Raw genomic sequence first — 3,313 nt, 5'->3', positions numbered from 1 at the left:
AAGTGATATTTCATGCAAAGATGGGCTCAATAAAGGACAGAAATCGTATGGACCTAAAAGAAGCAGAAGATATTGAGAAGAGGTGGCAAGAATACACAGAAGAACTATACAAAAGAGCTCTTAATGACCCAGATAATCATGATGGGGTTATCACTCACCTAGAGCTAGACATCCTGGTGTGCAAAGTCAAGTGTGCCTTAGGAAGCATCACTATAAACAAAGCTAGTGGAAGTGATAAAATTCCAGTTGAGCCATTTCAAATCCTAAAAGATGATGCTGTGAAAGTGCTGTCCTCAGTATGCCAGCAAATTTGGAAAACTCATCATAACCATAGGACTGGAAACGGTCTGTTTTCATTCCAATCTTAAAGAAAGGCAATGCCAAAGACGGCTCAAACTACTGCAAAATTGTACTCATCTCATACACTAACAAAGTAATGCTCAAAATTCTCCAAGCCAGGCTTCAACAGTATGTGAACCATGAAACTCCAGATGTTCAAGCTGGATTTAGAAAAGGCAGAGGAACCAGAGATGAAATTGCCAAAATCTACTGTATCATCAAAAAAACAAGACAGTACCAGAATAACATCTATTTCTGCTTTATTGACTACTCCAAAACCTTTGACTGTGAGGATCACAACAAACTGTGGAAAATTCTTAACGAGACGACCTGCCTCTTGAGAAATGTGTATGCAGGTCTAGAAGCAACAGTTAGAACTGGGCATGGAACAACAGATGGGTTCCAAATCAGAAAAGGAGTACATCAAGGCTGTATATTGTTACCCTGCTTATTTAACTTACATGCAGAGAACATCATGAGAAATGCTGGGCTGGATGAAGCACAAGCTGGAATTAAGATTTCTGGGAGAAATATCAATAACCTCAGATACACAGATGATACCACCCTTATGGCAGAAAGCAAAGAAGAACTAAAGAGCCCTCTTGGTGAAAGGGAAAGAGGAGAGTGAAAAGTTGGCTTAAAATGCAACATTCAGAAAACTAAGATTGTGGCATCTGGTCCCATAACATTATGGCAAATAGATGGGGAAACAATGGAAACAGTGGGAGACTTTATTTTGGGGGGCTCCAAAGTCACTGCAGATGGTGACTGCAGCCATGAAATTAAAAGACGCTTGCTCCTTGGAAGAAAAGCTATGACCAACCTAGACAGCATATTAAAAGCAGAGACATTACTTTGCCAACAAATGTTTGTCTAGTCAAAGCTATGGTTTTTCCAGTAGTCACATATGGATGTGAGAGTTGGAATATAAAGAAAGCTGAGGCGCACGCGCGAGCTCTGAGCTCTTCACCCTGACCTACGGGGCTCTAGTTACCCAGCTCTGCAAGGACTATGAAAATGATGAAGATGTGAATAAACAGCTGGACAAAATGGGCTATAACATTGGAGTCCGACTGATTGAAGATTTCTTGGCACGGTCAAACGTCGGGAGGTGCCATGACTTTCGGGAAACTGCAGATGTCATCGCCAAGGTGGCATTCAAGATATACTTGGGCATCACTCCAAGCATCACCAATTGGAGCCCAGCTGGTGATGAATTCTCCCTCATTTTGGAAAATAATCCCTTGGTGGACTTCGTGGAACTTCCTGATAACCACTCATCCCTTATTTATTCCAATCTCTTGTGCGGGGTGTTGCGAGGAGCCTTGGAGATGGTCCAGATGGCTGTGGAAGCCAAATTTGTCCAGGACACTCTGAAAGGAGATGGTGTGACAGAAATCCGGATGAGGTTCATCAGGCGGATTGAGGACAACCTCCCAGCTGGAGAGGAATGACCACCCCCAGGACTTCAGGGTAGCCAGCAGGAGCACTTGCTGGAATCAGAAAGCCTCAATGCTCCTTCTGCCTTCGAGAATTCAGTGACTCTTTGACGGGTGTTATATATTCTTCTAACCTTGTTTCCATTCTCTCCGTGTTAATAAAGAGCAGACTGTGAAAAAAAAAAAAAAAAAAAGAAAGCTGAGCGCTGAAGAATTGATGCTTTTGAACTGTGGTGTTGGAGAAGACTCTTGAGAGTCCCTTGGACTGCAAGGAGATCCAACCAGTCCATCCTAAAGGAGATCAGTCCTAAATATTCATTGGAAGGACTTATGTTGAAGCTGAAACTCCAATACTTTGGCCACCTGATGCAGAGAACTGACTCATTTGAAAATACCCTGATGCTGGTAAAGATTGAGGGCAGGAGGAGAAGGGGATGGCAGAGGATGAGATGGTTGTATGGCATCACCAACTCGATGGACATGAGTTTGAGTAAGCTCCAGGAGTTGGTGATGCCAGGGAAGCCTGGCATGCTGCAGTCCATGAGGTTCCATATAGTCAGACAGTACTGAGCCACTGAACTGAACTGAACTGAAGATAACAGGATTAGTCAAAATGTTTTCAAGAAGGAGAGACTGTTCTCAAGCTGGATACATTGTTGTTAAATAATCCTTAGCACAGAGTTAAACTGAGTTGTAATCATCAGCTCTAGGCTTAAAGAAAAAAACATTCTATATGACTAAGACTAAAGAATGTAGAGGAAAAAAAAAAAAAAGGAAGGTTGTCCTTTCCTCCTCCTTGAGAATTCCAGACTCCTATCTTCTCCTCAAGAGCCCCAGACCCCTTTGTCCTCCTCAGGGACCCCGGACTTATCAACCTGCTTAGGAAATGAGTGTCTTACTAGGTGGCTTAACATAACAGAAATGTATTCTTCCACTGTTTTGGAGGCCCACAGTTTGAAATCAGGAGGTGGCTCTGAAAAAGAATCTGCTTAATGTCTTTCTCCAAGCATCTAGTAGTTGCTGGCAATATCTGGCATTTCTTGACTTGAAATCCCATCTCTCCAATATCTGCCTGTCTTCCCATAACTTTCTCCCTGTGTATCCATGTATTATTTCTCCTCTTATAAAGACACCAGTGCTTGAACTTAGGGTCCATGCTAATCTAGCATTACTTAAACTTATCACATCTGTAAATGCCCTATTTCCAAATAAAATCATTTTCAAAGAACTCAGGAATTATGACTTCAACATATCACTTTGAGGGACCCACACAGAGTAAATATATACAATATAATGAGTACAATTACTTTTTGAAAAAAAAAAAAGCAATGGTAGTCTACTGATTTCTATTAGCTTCACACGCAGAACTTACTGAACATTGCATATATATAATTAATAAAAGTAGACACTGGTTCATTAAACCAATGAGCCACCTTTTGAAATCATTCATCTTACTTTTGTCCCTTGATTTACTGTTAGTTTTAGTTTTTAATACATCAGGAAGTAAGTTATCTCATAAAACCAAGTAATAACTA

At 41.1% G+C, this 3,313-nt stretch overlaps 1 protein-coding gene across 1 annotated transcript; it reads left to right on the top strand.

The window, feature by feature from the left end:
- Positions 1–1,297: 1,297 nt before the first annotated feature.
- On the top strand, positions 1,298–1,955 carry LOC133048474 (trafficking protein particle complex subunit 3-like). The gene has a single exon (XM_061132148.1). It carries the CDS (start codon positions 1,389–1,391, stop codon positions 1,791–1,793), a length of 405 nt encoding a protein of 134 aa, XP_060988131.1. The 5' UTR covers positions 1,298–1,388; the 3' UTR covers positions 1,794–1,955.
- Positions 1,956–3,313: the final 1,358 nt, after the last annotated feature.

This window comes from Dama dama, chromosome 29 (assembly GCF_033118175.1).
Source record: "Dama dama isolate Ldn47 chromosome 29, ASM3311817v1, whole genome shotgun sequence".
Classification (NCBI taxonomy): Eukaryota; Metazoa; Chordata; class Mammalia; order Artiodactyla; family Cervidae; genus Dama; species Dama dama.
The sequence above is the reverse complement of the archived record's forward strand: the minus strand, read 5'-3'. Positions and strand labels throughout refer to the sequence as shown.